The 22474-nt window shown below is 40.8% G+C and overlaps 1 protein-coding gene across 2 annotated transcripts in view; it reads right to left on the bottom strand.

Annotated features, from left to right (window-relative positions):
* Positions 1–18400, bottom strand: part of ANK3 (ankyrin 3) — a 382076-nt gene extending 363676 nt beyond the window's left edge. Inside the window, exon 1 of one of the 2 annotated variants that reach the window (XM_041127047.1) lies at positions 18076–18400. In XM_041127047.1, coding sequence (XP_040982981.1) covers positions 18076–18123 — 48 coding nt within the window. In that variant the 5' untranslated portion in view covers positions 18124–18400. The remainder of the gene's footprint in view (positions 1–18075) is intronic. The other variant, XM_041127049.1, reaches the window with a different exon arrangement.
* Between the last annotated feature and the right edge of the window lie 4074 nt (positions 18401–22474).

A 22474-nucleotide genomic window follows, 5' to 3' on the forward strand; every position in this document is an offset into this window, starting at 1 on the left:
CAAGATATACACTACAGAATTGAGTAAACCACTTCCCTTAGCCATATCCAGGAATGTCTAGAACCACAGGGCAAAGAGGAAAGGGAAGGAATTCCCATCACAGGAGCTGAGCCCATGTGCTACACTACATGAAGTTAACAGCGGGGGGAAGGATCATACAGTCCCCTTTCCTCTCCTTTAGCAAATCTGTACTGTGAAAAAAACCAAAATAACCCTTTACTAAATCACAGTCTAGACAAAGCTTTGGTTACATACCAAAAAAACCAAAAACAATTTTCATGAAGTGACTCCAGAAATCTGGAATCAGGTTCACAAATGTAATTCATTAAAGTCTTCTCTTTGACCACCAGCATTTTAAGTGTTTCTTTGACCGTATTTAATTTGAAGGGGAAGGTCTATTTGCAAAATAGGCTTCTGGTCTTCCTCCCTATTGACCTATTATAATAGGGCTAAAATCAGCAACCAACTTTTATAAGGCTTGATAAACATCTTAAGCCAGCAGTCTCTTAGGTATCTGGCTGGGATACAGTTGCAAAGTTTACCATTAAACATCATTTAATGTTGCTTATTTCCTAAATCTTAAGGCTGAAGTCCACCATAACCTGGTTTACCCAAAACTGTAGGTTCTTGCTTTATCTCTGCTCCATGTCCTGTATCAGGTCAGCTCTCAGTACACAGCAGAATTTTTTTCACTGCTTGTTCACTTAGGGCTGCCTGAATTCAAACTGACTGTTGAGAGAGACGGAAGGACAGAAGGAGGGACATGGAAAGAAGCAAGCCCCCATCCCATCCCCCGGCTCTGAGATTTTCCTACTTCTTTTGGGTTGCAGTTACCTGGAAGGTTCCTCAGTAACATCACATCCATTGTGTTTGTCACTTCTAGGAAAGTGAAAGCACCCCAAAATTGTCAGACTCATTTGCTTCAAACACTAGTTAAACATCAATGAACATAGCAAGTCTATTCTTGCCATGTGGAAGTTTAAGTTCTTTAAGGTTTATAATAGGCTTACCAAACAAGAAAACACAAACTGGGGCTGTATCTGACACCAGTTGCTCGTTCAGTTTCTTTCAAGTCATCTCTCAGAATACTCTGTCTAGATCCTTCTCACCCAAGCATATCCAGTGCATCGGGGTAGCAGTAAACTATAAAATACCGGTGACTCATCACAGTTTGGAGGTAAAAATCTCCCACCTTCTCCCTACCACAGCAGAAACTCATTGTGTTTTGCCTTTCAAATAAATATGTGTGTTAGTGAAAATGCAAGTAAAACAACGTTGCAGCTTCTCTGGTAGCACCACCTTTTTTTTTTTTTTTTTTAATGTGGAAACTCTAGGGTTCCTTCACAAGAAGGCACATCTAGAACCACCTGGTTGGGCACAGGGAGGGAACGATGAACGAGAAACAAATATACGCAGGTCTGGTTTGAGAAAAGATATCAGATCAAATCAGTCCATGCTGTCTAGCTTTGCAATGGCTTCACTACTTCTTCAATACAATACATTCTAAACATTAACCCTACAACAGTTTTGATGCTTTGACAATTTCTAACACATTGCAGTCAGTGCTTATGTATACAAATATGGCTTTTAGAAGCAAAACTTCATTCATTTAGAAAAAATGTGAAGCTAGGCCTATTTTCTGCCTCTTTTACATTTTCCATCTATTTCTAACTTACACTACTTTGACCTGGGTTTCCATTAGCACCAAGAAATAGATTGTTCTTTCAAATGTGGTGTTTCCCCCCCCCCTTCCTGTTGCTTTAGGGTAGCGTTACAAATATGGATCTGAAACCAATAATCATATACATTTCTGGCTTATGTACATGTGCTGCACCTACAGTTATCCAGGGTCACACTATTTTAAAAGAAATGAAAGTTTTTGAGGACTAAAAGAATCTTCCTTTCCCTCCCCCTCCCCTAAAAACCCAACCTTTCTCAATCAAAAGCAAAGTCCATCTGCTAATCCTGAAGTGTTCCATCCTGGCTGATAGCACACCCCAACACTCAACCAGCTATATTTTAAGTTTTGTAAGACAAGAGAATGTGCTAAAAAAAAAAAGTCTGCATTACATTTTCATAGACATTGACATTTGGATCTGACTTACATTGCAAGATGCTTGCTTGGGGGTGGGGAAGTTGCTATTGCCAGTATTACACGTGATCCAAGATTAGAAAGTAATCAAAACATCTCATTTCAACAAGAACATATCACAATCAATAGCTCTACAGTAGAAGACCATTAAATTAAATCTCATTTCATACATATGTTGGCTACTGTTTTAAAAACTTATGACAAACAGAAAAAAATCCCATTATGTCAATGAAGTTAGAGACCAAGTCACACACAAAAATAGCATCATGTCTTTAAAGGGCTCAGAAGACCTTCACTTTGTCTTCCACAGGTCCCTAAAGATCCAAAGAATTATCAGGCTGGCCAAATGCCATCTGGACAACATGGCCATTGTCAAACACATATGCCAGGAGACCAAGGCCCAGCATGTGAGCAGGTTCTAACACGAGGGAGTGTCTTCACCTACAGTTGTGCTCACAAGTCTGATCTTTCTCATGCCTACTCTAGGTCTCACCCTCCCTCTCACCAGCGAAGTCCTGATTGCTTCCCCTGCACCCTATTTTATGATAGCCATTTTGCAATTTCCTAGTCTTTAGCTTTGTTTCTAACCATGCTCTTGCCTGGCCATTTAACAGGTGCAATTCCTTCAGCACTCCAGTTCCTTCCCTACACTCTCCCAAGTCCCATACCTGTGGCTGACTCTTTCCTAAGCCTGTCTCTAACCAGTTTGGCATGAGCATCCACACACCAGTCAAAAATCCCTGCACACACCTGAAGAAACATTGCTACAGATGAAAGGCCCTTAGTTATAGAAGTCAACTGAATGCAGAAACCCACAGTTTATCCCTGGGAACCCTTGGACTTTGAGAAGCATTGGTACCTCTATGACAGTGTAGGATATCTATTCTCAAGACAATTTAAAAATCGATCTCTTCCTAAATATTTTGCACTTTAAAGCAATAACTTTGTTTTAAGACAACCTCTGGGCACAGGGTTTTACAGTACACAGACCCCATCCAAGATCACTCTCAGCTATCGAGCCAGGCAGCAGGATGAACTTCACACTGAGAACAACAACAACAGTAAAGTTCAAAATCCTTCTGAGGAACAAAAACAAGAATACCTGACCTAAACATCCAGTGTTTTGAAAGACAAGAAGTGCAGACTGCCCTATAGTCATGACAGAGTGAACATTAGAGAATGTACCTGAGCTGTTTGTGACCATAAACACCATTGTCTTTAGGCTGGTATAATTTGTGCCCTAAAGCACCCTGAAGTCACTCGTTTAGAACATAACTGATGTTCAGCATGTCCTAAGAGTAGCAGAAAATCTGCCAAAATTAGTGCAGTCCTGAATAGTTTAGAATTCCTACTGAAACTATACAGATCCTGAAGAATCCTGAAGAGGCTGGGAAAATGCATAACATGTCAAAAGCATTTGTTTAAATCTGATACTTGCTAGTAAGTGTTGGGGTGGGAGGGGATAAGCAATAAGAAGGGACAGAATACCTAGGATATTTGAAGTTTACATGTTTAGAAGATTTCCAAACCAGAAACTGGGTGCAAGTCTCCAAACATTACATATGTCCTGAATTTCAAGACTTATTTTTACTTGTTCACCTAATTAAGCACAGAAGAAAAACTACTTGTATACAAATGCAAATGACAGAACTTTCTGCTAGTAGTAAAATACATCATGAAATACTTGTTTCTTCTATTTCAAAGCATTTTACTACAATTTAGTGAAGATTAATATTACAATGTTACCCTCTTCAATTTATTTTTCTACTAAGCATGTAATTTTCTACTTGGCTAATCATTTAAACATGATTATGAAACAAGAATACACACATCACTGAGTCTAAATTGAACAGCACGGAGCTCATTTATTAGAAGTCAGCCATGTCAAAGAAATGAAAGCAGTTAAATGGAGTCTTACTGCTGACTAGCATCAAAACAAGACCAGTTTTCATACAGGTTTTGTTTGGTCCTTCCCCCACACCCCACCAAGCTGTAGCAGTGGATAGGGAAAGGAGAAAAATTAGTGCAGCTCATTCTTTTCTTCAGTAATTGTTATTTAAATTTATTTTTTTAATAGTAATTGTTACTTAAATATAAACTACAATGTTTCATTATAGGAACAATGACCTAGGAGTCTGAATACAGATAAAACACCTTACACCACATTAAGATAGATATTAAAAAAATTAAGTAATGTAGTGGTACCTAATTTCTTTGCTCTTAACAGGTTTAACTGGTAGTGAAATGAAACAAATCTCTGGATCCATTTTCAAATTAAGCTCATTTTCTACAACTAGCAGGTATGCAGTCTAGTGGCCTTTCCATCTTTAATAAAAGCATTTGCTCATTATTAGATATTCCAGTGAGTTTGTCCTCCCAAACTACCACGTATCAGTATACAAAGATCTGTTTATCAGCAAGACTGAAACAATACAGACATTGATACTTGTTACAAAGTAAACTAATCATTAACCAGAAGAGTTACTAAAAATAGGAAAGAACACATTCTGCAAAATGGGAGAGCTTTTATATTTAGTGTGATCAGAATATCACAAAGCTCCAGCCCATGCTTTCAGGGGATCACAAGTTCAGATGGACAAAAGCCCTACCAGCATTCAACAAGCTTTCTGACCCAGAGAATAATCAGCCACACAGTAGGTACAAGCATATGCCAGGAAAGCAGAGCAGAAGAAACATTATCACAAGAATGGCAAACATCTACCCACCCTTGTAAGCAGGAGAGATCACAAACAAAGCAGCTGGCAAGCTGCCAGGGGACAGGAGGGGGCAGCTATATTGACAAATTTAAGTAGAACAGCAAGGACATTCCTCCTGTCAGGGGAAGTGCAAGACACCTACATATTGGCAGAGGTTTTTGGAGGAACTGCAGTCCTAGAGGCACTGCTCACAGTCAGTGATTGGCAATAAAGATTCAGCCTTCCCTTTTGCTCTCCTGACCCCATACACTAACCACACAGATGCAGTACACATTTCTCTATCTTAAGTTCTATATCCTCATTTCACATTGGGTTGCCCTGTTACACAGGCCACAACACTAAATACAAAAAAATGCAGAGATAGATGTTTTTGTCAATGAGCACCAGGAGTTAAACAGTCACAGTTAAAAACAGACAAGAAGAAAAATTTCAGATGAGTGCTTGACAGCATTTCTGCAAATCTCAAAGAGCAGAAAATGCTTTTTCACCACAGACCTTTACAAAAAAAGTTAGGATTTTAGGAAAACCTGACAGCAATGCTGTAGATGGTCCTCTCTGGTTTGGCACTCACAACAAGACTATAAGACTTCAGAGCATACAGCAGTCCCAGAAAGCCCTGAGCTCACTCACAGTAGTATTCAGGAGTTCCCTATAACCCTAATGGAAAAAAGAGTCAAGATTTCAGAAGAGAAAGGAAACATTAGTTTTCACTTTTTTTTTTTTTTGGAAGGAGATTCAGTGGGCTTGGGAAGGTAAGACTGTAGCTTACTCCACTAGGACACAAGTCTTATTTCACTAGAAGTTGGGGGATTCCTAGTAATATAAATTCAAGGATGGCCTTCCTCTTACAGGCTTTGTATGAACAGACATTTGAACCCAACAGGATTACCTTTGTATGTGTTTTTACTCAAGGACAGAGAGGAGAACAACATCAAACAGTGCAAGTTTTATCATTATCTACCTAATCACTATGAAAGAGAACAAAAAAATTGATGTTGAAGTAGAGAAGGTTCCTGTAATGTCAGTTACAAAGAGACCCACTCCAGCACCTTTAATCAGCTTCAAGATTTCTATCAATGTCAGCAGGTTTTTGAGGCCAAGCTTTGTTTGGCATGGTTCATTAAATATAAGGCTATTTCTTAATGACCAGCTTCCTGTTCCAGATTAACTGCAAGCACAGCCAAATACATTTAGGTATACAGGGGCAACAGTAACACCTCCATCACAAGCAGCAAAAACAAACAATAAAGCTTCCATGCAACCATAGAAGACAGCATCTGAACACTCAGGACCTGACAGAAGTGCTAGCAGAGCACATACTCAGAACTGCTGAAGGTACCACTGATGAACAGGAAAGACTGAAATTAATCCATCTTCTACTCCCTCTTCTGTTGAATCGCTCATCTTCCAGAACCCATGCCCTATAGGACCCCTCCTTCCTTCATTAACACACCCCAGTATTCTAGGTTGAAACCCTTGCAAGGTGGCTGCCAAGCAGGTATACAAGCCAGCAGGACAGAGATGAGCAGCTGGAGTCAGTTTCAAGCACCAACATCATGATGGTAGAAATAATTTGGCTGCTGAGACCTCCTACCAATATTATCACCCTAGTGATCTGGTCACATATACTGACCGACTGGTTATCTGCTCCCTTTGTTTCATGTCTCCGTGACACTTCTTTCCCAGTTATTATTATGCAAATCTCAAATACATACTTTAAAATATATTTTTATATATAAAATTATGTATATGTATATATCATTCACTTATTCCTCTAAATATTTCAACTCTAGAATTCCAGCAGCTCTGAAAAGTTGTTCTACATTTCACCCCAATCTTTTCTCCAATCAAATCTGAAAAAATAGACATTGATTTAAAAAAAAAAATCTGTCCTTCCTCAATACTGCTATCACTATTTTCCCTGGTCATTGTATCACCTAAATTAGTATCCCACAACAGGATCATATAGTCTGTTATTAAGAGTAGCTGCATTTCTTCCAACTCTGGTAACAGTCACTGCCATTCAGCACCTCTGAGAAGTCAAACCAGTCAGCAGCTCTGCACACACAAGGGACAGAGCCAATTCCACTTCCTCATCTGTGCATACTCTGCCAGAGTATGAAGAGTAGAGAAAGGCTTAACATAGTGATTGACTGTGATGAGTATGGATGTCAACAACTAAAGGCTGTGATCCCATTAAATACAAATATGCAACTTCTATAAAGAAGTCTTGCTAAGAAATAACAGGATTGCATTTTTTGTTTCAGCCAATGGGAGTGATCACATACAGCAGCAGCCACGTAACAGTTTCTTTTCATTCTTTAGTTAGAGACAGTCACAGTAAAATTTATTACTATTTCTTAGCTGTCCCACTACTGTTATTTTAACAGAATTTGCTGTATGAAACTTACTATAACATGAGGACACATTTCCAGGAAGGTTAAATTTGTTCGTACATTATACTTAAAAATACACAACTTACATCAGTGCTTTCCAAGGTTCTTAAATTCTTAAAGTTTGGAGTTCTTCTGAAGAGTACTGTATAAAGTTTTAACTGACAAAAAAAACCCTAGCAAGGACTTTGAGTGACTAGTGCAGCTGGATTTGCTATACTTACATTAGCAACAACTGTCACAAACAAGAACAAAGAGGTTTTACATAATAAAACACAAAACATTCAAGTGGTTTATTTACCCTAGTATTGAAGGTTATTTCAGATACTAGTGTCTTTCATGCAGAAAGCTTAACATGCTTATCATGCTAAACTGCCAAAATCATCTGCAGTGCGTAGAATTGGCACAAAAATAAGCAGATGATGAAATTACAGGTGTCCAAGACAATTACTTCTCCTTCCATGGAGCAATGTGAATGGTATTCCCTTTTGTTGCTTAACTGTTACAGTCCAGCTAAACATACCATGCAGCTGACTAAAAATTATCATACTTTAGACTCTTCCATTACAATACACTGGCTTTGTTAAGCATAGCAAAAGCAGGGCATAAAAGAAACATTAACCATAAAATGCACAAGCTCTATGGAATTTGCTGTTACTCATGAGTATCTCTTTACACATATTCCTCTTAAGATTATCCATAGTGGATATGTAAAACAGGTCCTGTTTCTAAGCTTTTTTCCTCCCCAATATCTAACCTTTGCAGTAACCTTATTTGGTATATTCGCCCCCCAAGCAGGGAATATATTTGAGCTCAGTGTGAGGTTAATGATCTTTGTACATTTGCTTTTCAAGCTATAGATCACTACTGAATATTGTATTTTCTTTTATTTCAGTTTGATCAAGAGAATATTGTTTGATACCACCACATTCTTTAACAAGTTCTTTAGGAAGATGGACATATTAAAAGACAAGGGAAAGAGACTGCAGAAAAGACATGCATTTTGTTAGAATTATGATGATTGGAACAAATACAACATAAAATTAAGAGTCCTTAATCTTTTCAGAGGCATGTTGTTACATACTTATATCACTGTAACAAGCAATTCTAAACTGCTTATAACAATCCAGTATAATTCATTTGCAGAATAAAGGACACTTCACTTTGCAAGTGGTTTAAATTTAGCCCCCCAAAAAATGTGGTTGTTTATTTTGTAAAACCAAATCTGTCACATTGAAACTATACGTGTATCAAAACAAATACAGCACAATCATTAAAGTGGGGAGAAAGAGCCACATAGATAAGCAAAAGTCTTAAAGCTGCCAAACAGGGACAAGACAAGACAACTTTTAAAGGGCAATTACAGAGAACACTACCTAGAATTATGATTCTCTTGGAGAAAAGTTGTTTCTTTAGCTGTATCATAGACTTCCTGATGGGCACATGAATGTTAATAAAATATGAAAATACTGGTATGCCAGCAATATTGGCATTCCAATTACTAAATCAATCACAGTTCATAATAATCACAAAAAATTGGAAGCTGGGTTATTGTCCACACGAGACACAGATTGAGACAAATATTTGGAAGAGCAATTACAAGCACACAAAAATTCCACTGTCCTCTCCCACATGAGACCAAAGGATGGATATCCACCAAGAGCTGCTGATGGTGATGGAGAGGGGCAGGAGGAATGTTAACAATCTTCCCCTTTTGACCCACATCAAGGCTGAGATCACAAAGTGGCTTTTCAGAGATGGAGTCCATGAAAAAAAATACAGGCCACACACAGGAAAGTATGCTGAACTGACACAGACTGATGCATATACATTCCTTCCCCCCCCCCTCTTTTTTTTTTGGGGGGGGGGAACGACAGGACGGGACTTGTTTGATTTATGACTGTATTAGAACAGTAGACTATGTCATCTTTATATTGAGACTATTGCTGTTTTTCACAAGACTTGATAAAACAGCTTCATTTAGGACTTACTGACCCTCTTATTGCATTGCTAGTCCCAGACTTTTCAAACCACTAAACCAAACAGGTAAACACATGGCTATTTTTCATACCCTTCCAGAAATATATCGTTTTCAGTGAGTTTCCCCAGAATGCAGCATTAGCTCCTACATGAAGATCATTGGAAAAAGCGTATTACTCCTCAGACTTGTCACATTGTTTCTGAATGTATTCAGCTTGCTACCTCTGACACCTGAGTTTTAAACAACACAGTGCTTATTTATGAAACATTACATCACAGAAATCAGAGAAAAGTCTCAATGTATTTACATAACACTTTCTGCAGCAATGAAACCAGGTAGCAAAGCATCTGCCCTGCTCCCCTGCCACAACATTGCTACAGTCCATCTCTCCCCAACTACAGAAACAAAACACTTTTCAAAACTGTGCTGTAAGCCACATCACCAAAACGACTAAAGGCTGAAAAAAAGTTTAACCTGTATCAATATAAAGAAAAGCAATAACTTCAAGAACAAGAGTACCTTACTGAGTTCAAATCTTTTCACAAAGTGATGTCAGAGGGAAAGAAGACAGTAAACAGGCTTTTTAGCAAAGGATTGCAAGGATCACCAGAGCACAGTAGATTTAATGCACCAAGGTGGGGGTGGATGGGGACAAAAAAACACCACAGAAAAGATAGAAGTTCTCTGCTGTGTTAAGGTATTTGGAACTAGGGCACTGGAATGGGATGTTGAAGCTACAAGTTGAGGTCACAACCGAGGACACAAGCACCAAGTCTAAGACCAAGCAAGCCTCAGGTTAATCAAGCCCTGTGAGCTACATATGCTCCTGAATATAAAAGCTGAGCACCTGCACTGGTTGGTGCTGCTCCAACATGGCAAACTTTTTAAGAGGCAGATGCCGTTCTTGCCTTTTCCTTATTCACTGTAACTTGTTCCCACCAGAGGCTCCTATCCCAGAGTAAGGCTAATTCATGCATTTGCAAACTCATGACCTGTGAAATTATTTGCCTTCTCAGACACAAGCGTACGTGCTCTCTCTGCAGTATTCTTTGAGCAGGAGCAAGCAGAATCAAGGCATAGAGAGGAATAAGAAAGGAAATTGGCTCTGCCATCAGAGATTTAGAACGCTGAATCACACCTACAGATCATTCACTTACAAAATGGGGTCATGTCTGTGGCACAACAAGTCATTACTTGTAAAAATGAATGTCACAGAAGGAGCAAGTCCACATCCTGAAACATGCTGGACTTGTTCTCATCTTTGCCAGGTTGCAGGTACAGTACCCTAAGAATTTGAGCTGAATTCTCCAAATAAAGTAACGAAGGCTTATGAGGCTGTGCCGAAAAAAATAGAAGCAGCTTCTTATTCAACAGTGTGGAAGTGATGAGGCAAAGTATGCTGTTATGGAGACTGAGGTTAAGTAAAAAGCAAGCTGCCTATACTACCTCAGTCAGAGCACAGAGCAGCTGCTCCACATTGTACTAGAAAGGACACTAAAAGCAAGAACTTCAGACATGTTGGTGCAGATTAAAGAAACACATAAAAAGTTTAAGGCCAGATACTCAGAAGCCGTGTGGATATTTAACTTTTCCTAATTTAAAGCCCAACAAAACTTAAACACAATCGCTTCATAGCTATTTTGCCTAAAATCTCCAACAACTTTAAGACCAAGTCTAGGTGCATGTAATGTTCTCAGGTGAAGTGTTTTAAGAGGCTGGTAAAGAGTGTCTTCCATCTTTGACTTCCTTTACCTCATCACTTACCACACTGTAAAGGCAACTTGCTCCACAGTTCTGGGTGGTATATGTACCAGTTTGTGTACCTCAGATATTGCACAAAGGAGTCATACAAGCAGATAGATATATGGGACAATAACATAATTACTGTGCCTTAAATCTAATCTCTGATGAGAGATAGTCACTTACACAAATGGCCTAAGATACCTATGAAAACAAAAGAAAACCAAAACCACCACCAAAATAACACACACCATGTAGTTTCTCTTTTTAAATAAGTTCTAGAACTCAGAGGTTCCAAGTGCCCCCGGAGGTGCCCCCCCCCACACCTTTTTTATTTTTACAGTTGTCAATAAAATGTTTTCCCTTATAGAAGACCACTGAGGTCACTGGAGGGTAAGCAATAAAGAATTTTAAGTTTTGAAAAAGTTACCAAATTTATTCATTGCTATAGGTTTTCCTTCAAAGATTATTGTAAAGTCACTACTATTCCTTCTGGTTTTGCCAAGTTAATTAACCACTCCCTTAACCATCACATGACTATTACTATATATGTTACTACTTTTACTTTTTAATACTACAGAATGCTTCTACCTATAATTGGATGACTCTTCTTTAGAAGTCTTTTTTCTTTCCCAGAATGCAGTATTGATTGTTAGAACAGAAGGCCAGATGACTCACCTTTTATGTTAAGTTTTTAGTGTTTTATTATGCCCCAAAGACATAATTTAAAGAGCATACTAGGGTCACTTGGCCTTGTATACTTCCCCCTCCCCATTCACAAGACTCATTCTTTACCACCTCACCCAACTGCCTCAACAAACTTTATGCATCAATCCCAAAGACACCTTCATAAAAGAGTCTCTTGTGCAGTACAGAAGCAAAACAGTCTGCTTCTTGGGATTCCTCCACAGCACAAAAAGGAAGCTCTAAAATAATGGGAAAGAAGTGAAGAAACAAGCAAAATTCTAATGACTCAAATTAACTGTACTCAATAAGCAACACCTGCAGTTCTGCTGCTTACCTCCTCCACTCCTCCCCAATAAGCCTTGCTTTCCCATTATGAAAGCCTGACTTCTGTGCTTTTAAAATGTATTGTGGGTTCACATACAGAGCAGACTCATCTCGACAAGAAAAGGAAAGGGTAAAACTAATTATCAATTTTTTTTCAGATTTGTCACATCTATTCTCTGGTGTGACTGGGAGTTCTTTGCACAGAAAGTCCAGCAATTTCAGGACAAATTTTCTTTGAACCAGTCCTAAAGCTAAACAGGTGTTTTGAGGAAAATGAACCTGCACAGAAACTGCTCTGTTGCCTGAGGCTGGACTGAACTATTAACATGACAGAAATGAGTCTGCAATTAGAGAGTGGAAAAGAGAAATTAATTAAAAACTCCCCCCATCACAGAAGTGAGAACAAGAAACAGAAAAGCAGATAATCTTTTAAGACCAAGAGACACACAACAAAAATTTACAGAATAGTAAATTGAAGTAAAAACAAACGAGGTATTTGCATATAACATTTCTATGAAAATGGAGGTTTCCCACCACAGAAGACTTCAGATTTCTAACTTTCAAATTCAGAAGAAAAATAGAGACAGCTGCCTGAACATCTTCCTAATGCTAAGTAATTCCTCACCAACTGCATAATCAGCACCCTCAATACAATAACAGGCAGAAATTCTGACCCCACAAAAAATAAAAGCAGAAAAACTTCTGTTGATTATTAGGTCAGGGTATGGTCATTCATAACCTTTCCAATTTCTACTTTTTCATAGAGCAAACTGTCATGGAAGCTAGAAAATCCATATTCCTTTCTTTAAAAGAAAAACAACCACATACACTTAAAATATAGTACTAGTAACAGTAGCACGCAAAGATCAAAACTAACTTACACCTGTTCTACACAAGTTATCTGAAAATGACCTCTATTAGGATTGCTTTAAAAATACTTTCCAAAACAGATGCTATATCACAGAGGTTTTAAAACCTAAAAGCAAGTCTCTATGAAGACTCTCAGTAAGAAACAAGCTCTCATATGACATGCATATGCTATCAACTATTCTGCCATTGCAGAATGCTACTTTAGTTTCTCCTACTAAAAGGACCTGTCATCACAACCTGTTTAAAATAATACAGAAGATCAGTGCAGCAGCTTAGCCAGCTCTTGCTTCATCACTAGCACACAGGGCAGATGGGAAGGTTTCAGCCCGCAAACGCTCCTGACTACAGCTATGCAGAACTCCTTTCATTAGCTCATAACATTTTCTAAGTCATTATCAGACAGAATCGACAACAGCTAGTGATAAAGTCATGATGCATACTTCAGATATTATATGGAAACTTTGAACAATTTCTCCTTTGAAGGGCACCAACCTAAGTATGCCCTTGGAGAATAATTTTCTGACTTTTAAAAGGAGATTGAAGGAAATATGGTACCCTTTTTTCTTCAACAAGTCAGCAGGAACTAAAGTTTTAAATTGATTTAATAGAAGAAATTATATTGTAATTAAGTAGCTAATACTAAATTCATTTTTGTGGGATGTCATCACAGGGGAGCATAGAAGGAAGAGCAGCCACTACTCCAAGACTAAATGGGATGGTTTTTACTCAAGACACTACTAAAACTGGGCAAGACTATAAGAGTACACAGTCATCACATGAACAATGACGCAATGATTGAAACAAGCTGAGCACAGTTCATCAGAATTTCACCATCACACTAGTCAATATTTCAATAAAGCAATTTTCTTTGCTGTCCTCTTCATTCATTATTCTCAACCTGTAACATATCCTCTCTACATAGTCATACTGCATCCCAACAGCAAGGACAGCAGAAACATATAGTGCAAGCAACTATTATTTGCTATGTATTTTATGTGAATGCTAAAGTAATTCAACAGTTGAGAGCAAGAGCTACTAGCACCAATCATCAAGAAGTACATGCAAGTTATCAAAAGAGTAGCAAAGTTTCAGCATTTCTTGACTACTGAAGATAAGAGTAACAGTTTGGAGTTCCTTCTTTTCCCCCCTCTTCCCTAGATTAAAAAAAGAAAAAGAGAAAGCAACATTTTATTTCCAATTTTTGCCTAATTTCTCAAATTTTTCAGGGAAGAAAGGAATGGAATCCAAATTAGTTTTATCACATTAAAGAAAAAAATATTTAAAACTATTTTGAAGGATTCATTTTGGAAAATTCAAACTCCAAAACTCTTATATTCCTTCTTAGACATGTCAGCATCATAAATACCTATTTAGCATTATACATTTCAGAATTCAAGCATAAAACCCACAGCAATATTTTATATTACCCTCCTGCCCCAGGTTCTATGCCACTCTCTGCTTCTCTGGAAAAAGCTAACAAGTGCCATGAGCTGTTAAAAAAAAAAAAAAAGGCTTCCTTGGACCAAGTTGTCATCAAACTCCCTCAAAGAGCTAATGAAACTTTGCCTGATTAAATATTGCCTTTCTCAGAACTAACGTAACATGCCAAGTCTTATTTTGTCATTCTGAGAGCCACGCCAATAGGAGTACAAGTACCATTGTCAACAGCTTATCATGAAACCTAATGTATATGGGAAATATTCACACTTCAGAACACAGAGAGTGGCAAAAATAACTTTTAATGGGTAATCAACCACTGGATTAGTACATCAACAGTTTTTACATGGTGTCAAGAGCACTGAATCTTGAGAAACAACAGTATATAAGAACAGAAGTCAAGAACTTTGGAGTGGAGAAAAAAAGCAAAGTTGAACTGTTAAAAATGTATGATAAAACCAGAATAGACAGCAGTGGCAGGAACTTGCCTATATTGAACATTTGTCTAGAATTAAGACTCAGGTAGTCTGATCTATATACTACACAGACAGGGGGTTTCAGGGCTTGGGAGGGTTGTTTGGTTTTTTCAACTACAGAACTACCATTTTCCCCAAAGTTTTCAATGACTGGAGAAAATTTAGGTTTATTATTGTTTTTCAGAGCAGCTATGATTGGACTTGCGGTCTTACAGATCACACTTGAAAGCTTATTTGTGAAATAAGTTTTCTACTTCAACAGTAAATTATTTTTATTATGCAAGTATAACATGGCTTTCATATTGGAACAGTTTGGGTTTTTTTTCTTCTCCTGCACAACAGTGTGACTACTGTCTCCTCTCATTTCCCACCAATGCCCCAGTTTTAAGTTAATTGGCCAAAAAAAAGTATAAGTTTCTCATTTCTAGAATTCAAAGTCAGATCTCCTACAAGCAATAGACAATACCCAAACTTTCAGTACTGTAAATTGACCAGATATAAACACTACAGAACAAAAACACAGCACTGTCAGTGACCTACAAGCATAATTAACTTACTTTTAGTTGCTGACTTTTAAAAGTACTCAGTGTTGAGGCTCAGAACTATCACAGCAAAAGAACTAAAAAGTGCATTCTACTCTTCCCATTGCTTTTTAAAAATACAAACTTCTGAACAAAACATTTTAGAATACATTGAAGTGAAATAAGGAGCAATCAGAGCCATCCTAATAATTAACAGCAAACTAGTACAGCAATATAAAAATATCTTTAATAGCAAGTTATTTTCTTTCTTATGCCTTTACAACAATTTTGACTCCCTCTGCAAAGCTTAGAAGTTATCTTAGGAAAAACCGGAAATAGAATTTTAAAAAAAAGGAAAATATTTATCCAGATTTAATTATTCACATGAATTTGCAAATCACTGCATTATAGCAGCTAGATCTCATTGTCTCTAAAAAAAAAAAAAGTACGGCCAATAAGTTAGTATCTGGAAAAGATGGGAGAGGTAAAAATTTTTTCGGTAACAAAAATCCCCAACCTTATTCTCTGGCAAGTATTAACAGAGCAATGGCACGTGATATCATTTTGTAACAGAAATCAAGCAATGAGCATTAGCAAATTCCCACGTAAAGTATCTAGGACATCAGAGTGACATTTGTGATGGCAGAAAAGATTCTTGTAAGGAACTCACTAAAAACACTGACTGTTTCAAAGCATACCCCCATCTCCAACACTGGGGATTAATAGTGTCTCAAGATTGGAGCATCTTACACACCCACCACCCTTCAGGGCAAAAAATACCCCCAAAAACCACCATACAAAAAGACACCCAAAAAGTTTAGAGCCTGACCCAACTGTCTTCTCAAACCAATAGGAAATCTGCTGCCCCTGATGGTCTGAAAGATCAGAATCCAGAAGACAAAGCTGAATCTCCCCAACAGTCCAGAGGCTAGTCCAAGCCCGAGATGTAACATAGTTTGGAGACTGAGCACAGTCACCTTCTTTAAGTACTCAGTGTTTCAACGCTTTCAACATAGCCTAGACTATAAACCTTTCAGAATAAGTTTGGAAGATGCCCACTTTGTGAACCCACAACAGGTCACATCATCTCCATTTATCCTTGAGCCAACTGTTGACAGAGAGGAAGCAAAAATGGCTGGAGTACCAACACCACAGTAAGAAATGCTGCCTTCACATCCTAGAAGCTCTCCTTCAAACACAGGTCTCAGGAAATGAAGAAGTGATGGGCAGGGGGAACAGCAGCTTGCTGAGCCAGAACTTAGAGGACCTGACTACCAGAGCAGTGCTTTACTTACAGTTGATCAGTCCTCTTGGGGTGTTAATTTACATTCCATTTTAAAGCATGAAGACTGGACAGATTTGAGGGAGAAACATGAGAAACCATAGTGATCTACAATGAAAAGAGATAACTGGACAGCTATTAAATGTTCCAAGTGGTAGCAAAACTGATGTTAAAAGCCCGGAGGTTTAATGATTCAAAAGATACTAACTTCACCAAAAAAAAAGTTACAAGGACAAAGCTTATTCACCCTTGATTAATTAGAGCTTTAATCTTAGAGTTTTCAGTTTTAGTTTCAGGAGTTCTGGGCATATAGCCCCCCCCCCAAAGTCATTCACATTTATCATACTTTCCCAATCCCTTAAAACTTACTTCAGCTGGGACAAGTGTCATTTTGCTGGTCAGACATTGTGTAATAGGCCAACATGTGCTCTTTTTTTCCCCTGAGAACACAAGTCTCTGCAGTTAAAATTGACTATGCCATTTGTGTTCAGCTAGAAGAACGTCGGACCAGTCCGCTCACTCATGACACAAGGCAGCATTTTAAGAGCAATAAACAGAAAACGATCACATTGAATACCTAAGGGACACACAACACAGCAGCAAAACTCCTTCACCTGACCCTGTGGCCTGGGTCTAAACACTGTGGAGGAGGGAGGATCAGGGAGAAAAAACAACTCCTGTGCCACATTGCAACAAAGCCTTCCACAGCACCTTCTTTTCACCCACCCCGCTGCCAGCAAAAGCGACGCTGAAGCCGGTTTGAGCCGGACACCCCTTCGATGCCCCCCAAGTGACAGGGTGTAAGCCAGCCACCACCTGCTTCCCCAGCAGCGACCTGCAGGCCCGGGTGTGCGGCCGGGTGCCAGACAAGGATGGCTGCAACTCTGGCCCTCGCCCAAGAGGGTTTTCAGCCTCCATCCCAGAAGCACGTCGCTGTTTCCTGACTGAGGTGTGAAAAACAGACAAGCAAAGCACATGCAATACACTAACTCGTTACCAGCGCGTTGAAGCGCCTTATTTCCTGAAAGCACAGGCGTTAACGTGCAGTCACGCTGTTGTTTTCAAAGACGTTTTTGCCACCTTTTACCCCAGGAGACTCAGAGCAGCGCGACTCTCCCGCAGCCAGGCAGCGGGGGAGGCCGGGCCCGGCCAGGGGCGCCCGTTCGCGGCGGGGAGAGGCAGCTCGTCTTGCCCTGTCCACTTCCAGCCTTCACACCCGGGCGGGCAAAGCCGGCCGGGCCGTGCCGTGCCGCGCCGCTCCCCTCCCGGCGGGCTGCCCGAGGCCGGCGCTGACAGGCGCTGACCGTTAACGGCGGCGGTAGCGCGAGCCACCCCACTCCCGCTGCGCGCGCCCCACCGCAACCGCCGCCCGCGAGCCGCCGTCGGTGTCGCCGCTCGCAGCCCAGCGGGCGCTGACCCCGCTCTGCCCGGGAGCGGCGAGGAGGAGGAGGAGGGAAGATAGAGGAGGAAAAAGCAGGAGGAGCCGCCGGTACCGGCGCCCCTGCCCGCACCCCGCCCGACGGCAGTGGTGCGGGACCGAGGGTTGCGCGCTCACCTGGTCTCTGCCGCCCCGTCCCGCGGGACGGGAGGAGGAGGAGGCCATGTTGCAGCGCTCCCAGGCACCTCTCCTCACCTCGCCCAGCGCGGGGGCAGAGCCGTCCCGGGCTCACCCCCACCAGCGGGCGGGCCTGCCCCTCACCGCCGCCCCCTCAGGTGGAGCCGGGCCCCACCGGTTCCTCTTCTCCCGCGGTAGGCAGGGGAAGGGCGGGCACGCTCGGCTCCCGGGGCCCGGCCGCCCACGCCGGGGGCCGCCGCCCTCCCCGTCCCGTCCCGCCCCGACGCTGGGCAACGGGGCGCGGCCTGGCCGCTGCAGCCCCCGACGGCGGGGGCGGTCGGGAGCGCCCGCAACGGGATGGCTTGAGGGGAGGGGGCGCCCCGACGTCTCCCCAGCGGGAGGACGGGTGCTACCGCAGGGCTCTGAAGGGCCAGAGTCGGGCGGCCGCCCCTGCACCGCGGCTCACCTGGAAACGGCGGCCTGCGGCAGGGCAGGTCGGGTGGTTCGGTTGCTGCTCCTTTCTGCCTGCGGATCACTCTGGAGGATGCGGTTCGAGGAGCCCAGCTGAAGTTTCTTGAAGAAAATTTAAAAGCGAACCAAATCCTCTAGCTTGACGCTAATGAATTCCTCGCCGTAGTTAGAGGGTTGCCGCTGGTTTTCCATAATGAGTCCTACAGGTGTAGTATGTTTACTATAATGCAAATTCAAAGTCACTCACATGTGAAAAGCAACAGGAGAACGACTACCTCACGCACTGAGTGCAATCGGGAGTTACTCCTATGGGCAATGATTAGCTGATACCCACTCATAACGCGCTTGAGCCTGGGTCAGTCGGTCTGGGGGGTCGTGTCCGTCCCCCCCCCTTCAGTCAAAGCTGATGGCTATGCAAACCTCACACATGAGCTGCTGCATGGATCAAAGCAGTAGTTCTGATTGTAGTTTTTCTCAGTATTAAAAAAATATTTTAATCGATCTTATTTAAGTGTGTTTTATCACAGCACTTGCAATTGTGAAAGTATTGATAAAAGCAATTAAGATTATTTTAGGTTTGATTTAAATGACTTTATCACATCATTTTACTTTTCCTCCCCTCTCAAAAGCCTGTTCTGGTGCACCAACCTATTCTCCTGTTTTCATTAGAACTTGATTTGCCAATTAGCAGCCGTTAAACACAACAAATGCTATTAGGCGCTAATTTACCTAGAAATATTACTGATAACAGCTTAATCCAGTTACTTCTTACTACAACGGGCCTTAGTCCTGTAGATGCAATTTACAAAGTGAACACCCAGCTATATAAACTGACTATAGGTGTTTATACATCTTTGTGATACTCTGTAACTAATTGCTTCTCACTCCCTCTATAAAGTGTATACTTTTTTCTTGGTATATAGAGCCAATTAAAAATATTTAATCAAAGACCTTGGCTGTGTCTTAGATGGAGAAGTTAATTCCCCCAAATGTCTTTATCCCTCTTATTTTGGATGTGACTCATTTCCTCAGCCCACTCAGGGAACCAGGAGCTAGAGGAGTTGGGGAAAAAAAGGATCACAACCTCCACATTGGCTTAAAGAAAGCGTGAAGCAAGGCTGGCCATGTTTAGGAATGAGTGGTACTATCACTGGCAGTGGCAATTAGAAGCTCTGTGACTGGGCCACATGCTATTTTTATACAACTCACATACCACGCCATCACTGCGTACCACCTTCCATCGCTCTTTGGGAAGGAAAATTGTGAAGACTTAAATGGAATTTGCAGACTGTAAAAGAAGAAAACACCTTAAGGAAAAAAAAAATCATTTTTATTTGAAGTGAAAAGTGTTCTGTAATTCTACTCTCACAACAAATAGGAAGAAGAATTTTTAAACAAATTCAAGTGTGACATGTACATGTAAATCCAGAGTCCATTTCCACAGGCTTACATACCTCACTTGTCTCGTCTATACTCTCACCTGGAAGAGTACATCTTCTTTTTTTGGCAGCTGAAATGATACCTGGAGGGAAGAAAAAGTTAACTTCCCTTACTTCAAGAGAGGTTTCAGGTCAGGCTTCCCTGACGGAGGTTTGGAATTTAAATATGCTATTGCAGTGCGTTTGATCTGGTAGAGCACAGTAGCAGGTGGTTGTCGTAAGATGAAAAAGGATAAATGGATAAGGAGCGCAGAGAAAACCTGAGGTAATTGGAAAAAAGAGTATTATTTGTTCAAAAGGAACAGCTATACCAGCAAATAGATTTTTAGCTAGCATAATTGTCTCTCCCTGAGGAAGATTGCTGACAGAGTTATATTGCTACAGCTATACTGACAGAGCCTTAAATTTCGACAAAGCCTCAGGGAATGGGGCTTGAGATTGCCTTGTTCAGCTGGAGGGCTCTGCTAACCAGCCCTCCCATTTACCCCAACACCAGTCTCCTCCAACCATGGGGCACTGCTCACCTACGTCAGGGCTAAGAGCTGAACTCCACGTGTAACTCTGAATGCACCTCTGCTGCTCTCGTACACCCAAACAGCAATTAAAAAGCAGTTTATTAGCTTCTGCCACTTTTCTTCTCAGCTTGTAAGCCATGTGAAATGCAAAAACTAAAATCAGGAAGCAGCCACCTTTTCCTAAGGTTGGTTTTACAGGGGTCAGGAGTGAAAGCTTTGCCCAACTGAAGTAAATGGGAGTTTTGCCAATGACTTTGGTGGAGCCTGGATTTTTGCCCAGATGCTCTAGAGAAACAAAAGGTGCTTTTTTCTTTTTCTCCCCCCCCCCCCCGCCCCATCCCCTCCCTGGCTTGGTACATATGCCCTGTTCACCTTTCTTGTTTAATTACAATTATTAAAACAAAATCCAGGTTGGGTGTTTGTAGGTATTTCTCTAGAACCAGCTGTGTGTCTCATGCTAAAGGAAGAGCCCCAGTGACAGTGAAGCATTCCCTGCTGTGGGACAGGAGTTCAGCAAAGCCAGAGCTGAGGAAAAGTTTTGGACTTTACATCCAGGGATTGCACATGCTTCAGCCTCTGAAGGCCAACCCCAACACACTGGCTGGGGACTCTGCGCATCCCACTGTCCCTCCCACAAGCTCCCTTGTGCACGGTGCTCTCTGCTCACTCCTCTTCATGTGCTGCTGCAAAGTTCATGGCAGAACTTCCCCTGATTTCAAATTCAGCCACCGTTTCCTCCAGGAAGATACAAGCCCATGAATAACCACCACACTGATGTTTCCTTTTACCTACAGTTGCATAATTTGAAATGAAGGGATGGTTTATGATATTTTTGTTATTGTAATCATATCAGTGATTAGGGGTTTTTAGGTAAAAAAGAGTCTCTGTGTTTCTTGATAGCAGGAACTGTCCTGCATAACAAGTGGCATTTAACAGGTTGAATGCCTGTGAATGCACCTGAGCTATGTGTTAAAGAGATATCATCCCTCTAATATTATCTTGCTTTCCTAAATGGTACTAAATCTCTCCTACTGTACTTTTGCATTGTCATACTAACAAAACAATCTTTTGTTTTTAATAAATGTTAAAAGAAGCTAATCAATGTTTGTATTTATCTGCTTCTGAGTATAGTGAACACAACCTATTTAGATACCCTCACTGGTATTCACAAACCAGTTGACCTTTTTTAATCACATCATTATGTAAAAGACAGAATACACTTGCTCTCTTCCTTACAGTGACGCTATTACTGAGGAGAATATGATTAATATATGAAAGACAAGACGATATTGACTCTTGCAGCTGCCCTCTACTCAGCATAGAAGGAGTTGTTCAGAGTATTACACTGGGTTCTTAGCCACGAATACAACTGGAACACTATAATACAAGCTTGGCATTGTAGGTCTGATCCTATATGCCTTACACAAATAGCATTGCAGTTCAACCAAGTGGAAGTTTTGGATGCCAAAGAGTTTTTAATACACGTGCCCTTTGCCCATTTATATAAATAAAATGGTAATTAACATCATATTGTCAGGGTAGACCTAGATTCCTTTGCTGTTTACCTTTGAGTTTTCCCTCGGTTTTGCACTTGGATCCATGTTTTGCTGTATAGGGGAGCAGCAGTCCTAGGGATTCCCACATCTGTCCATCTGTGACTCAGTTGTCTGTAGGCTCACTGCTACTATTCCTTCAAGCAGAACAGTAAATGCCTTCAAACACAAAAGTCAACACAAACGTAGTTGTAGCAGTTGTCTCAATCATTAGTTACTGCCATGTCTAAAGCAATGATCAACCCAAGATAAGCACTATCCAGTCAGAAAGGAGATGTGATTTATATCTTAAGGATATGCAGACAACAGCGAGAGGGAGGAAAACGCTAGGTAAGGAGAACTGTTAGCCTGATATTTGACAAATTAATGCCATGACAGTTCTATACTTACATGTACTCTGCCTCATAAGCAAGGTAGCTAG

Source organism: Aquila chrysaetos, chromosome 11 (genome assembly GCF_900496995.4).
Source record: "Aquila chrysaetos chrysaetos chromosome 11, bAquChr1.4, whole genome shotgun sequence".
NCBI lineage: Eukaryota > Metazoa > Chordata > Aves > Accipitriformes > Accipitridae > Aquila > Aquila chrysaetos.